This window comes from Triticum dicoccoides, chromosome 3B (genome assembly GCF_002162155.2).
Source record: "Triticum dicoccoides isolate Atlit2015 ecotype Zavitan chromosome 3B, WEW_v2.0, whole genome shotgun sequence".
NCBI lineage: Eukaryota > Viridiplantae > Streptophyta > Magnoliopsida > Poales > Poaceae > Triticum > Triticum dicoccoides.
The window spans coordinates 860,482,530-860,484,267 of NC_041385.1; the positions used below are offsets into that span (position 1 = coordinate 860,482,530).

A 1,738-nucleotide genomic window follows, 5' to 3' on the forward strand; every position below is an offset into this window, starting at 1 on the left:
TGCCCCTCCCCTCCCCGCCTCCCACTCCCCTCGCCGCCGCCTCCTCCTTCCTCCAGCACTACGTCTCCAACCTCGCCTCTCGCTTCGCCGCCCCGCGCTCGCCGCCCCGCACTCTGGTCTCGAGAGTGCGCGTCCCTCCTCTCCCGTCCTCTCCTCCTCTTCCCCCGAAGCAGAGTGCACGTCCCTCCTCTCCGCCCGGATCGCGGTGGCCGCCGCCGCCGACTCCAAGATCGACAACCTCCGTGACGCCGTCGCCAAGCTCGGCGAGATCAGGTGCCCCGCCCGACCACTTCCCTCCGCCAGATCTAGCGGCCAGTAGGCGCCCACTCTGCTCCCGCTCACCTGTTTTTTCTGCTCTGTTTTGTCGGTGATGACGCAGCGAGAACGAGAAGGCCGGGTTCATCAGCCTCGTCTCGCGCTACCTCAGGTAATAATGCGAATCTCCCCCGCCTCTATGGTTACGCTTGTCTCCGACGATCTGCTACTTGCTGGTGGGTGGTTTTTGACGGTTGCGCTGGGTGGTGTGTCCTGCAGCGGCGAGGCCGAGCAGATCGAGTGGAGCAAGATCCAGACCCCCACCGATAAGGTGGTGGTGCCCTACGACACCCTCGCGCCCCCTCCCGAATGTACCATTTTGTCTCGGATGCTTCTTCCTGTGGTCGATTCGATTCGATTCGAATGTTCACTCAGTGTGTGTCTCTGTTTGTGTGAACGCTGAATGCTGGATCGTGTGTGTGCTGCAGATCTTGACGCCATGAAGGCGCTGCTCGACAAGCTCGTGGTGCTCAAGCTCAATGGCGTCCACAGCACCACCATGGGCTGCACCGCATGAAGCTCTCTGGGCCACCAATGAGGTCCGTGCCAAGTCCAAGTTCTGGTCAGTCTCCTTCCCCGACCGACCTCGCGGCGCCATGGCTTCGATCTTCTTTGGCAGTTTCATGGGGCTTATGTGCTTGCTTGTTTGATTTGGGCGCAGGTACTTCCTGAGGAAGCTCAAGAAGGCGAAGAAGGCCAACGGGGTATATCACTTTCCTCTACTCATCATGATAAAGGGAATGCAACTTTACCTGTGTTTGCTCGGGACCAACTGCTGTAGTAGACACTTCTGAATTTGTCAGGAACATGAACTGTTTGTAGTTCCTAATTTAAGCCTGCGATCTGTGATGTCTAGCCATTTCATTTTGTAGTTTATATCTGATAAGCAATTGCAGTACGAGGATCGTGCTTTTCATGAGACATGGGTGCACTTCTGTACTAGTATAGTTGCCACTTGTGTGAAATCTCAGATCTAGTTAGGCCATTATCATGCTTTACATAGTCATTTAGTGGTCCAATGTTGCATTGCATCTCCGGACTTGCATTATTGACGAGGGTGTATTTGGTCTGGGGATCCATTAAAAAGGGAAGCATAAATATTCTGTCTGCCACCAAATTCTTTGTGGCTTTCGTACTGCAAACATAGGACCGGGATGTTATTTGTGTGAGCAATCAGAAGGAAGCAATAAAACATGTTGTCTTGTGTACATTTCACCATCCATTGATCATTATTTTTATATCATCATCTTATTAACGTGACCAAAACTTACTCTTGTTCTTGCCCTTGCAGACAACTGCGTGATCGAAATTAGCTTCAGTTTTGCTAGGATGTGTAATTGTGTTTGTAGATAATAGTATTGATATGTTGATCTGCTTTATTCCTGATGTGGTAGTAGAAATAAGATAGATAGATTGGACAATG

General features: G+C 51.8%; 1 protein-coding gene across 1 annotated transcript in view; it reads left to right on the top strand.

Annotated features, from left to right (window-relative positions):
• LOC119280352 (UTP--glucose-1-phosphate uridylyltransferase-like) overlaps positions 1-832 on the top strand; it is a 1,523-nt gene extending 691 nt beyond the window's left edge. Inside the window, exons 2-5 of the mRNA XM_037561230.1 lie at positions 57-273; positions 380-427; positions 535-626; positions 744-832. Of these exons, the coding sequence (XP_037417127.1) occupies positions 57-273; positions 380-427; positions 535-626; positions 744-832 (446 nt within the window). The remainder of the gene's footprint in view (positions 1-56; positions 274-379; positions 428-534; positions 627-743) is intronic.
• Positions 833-1,738: the final 906 nt, after the last annotated feature.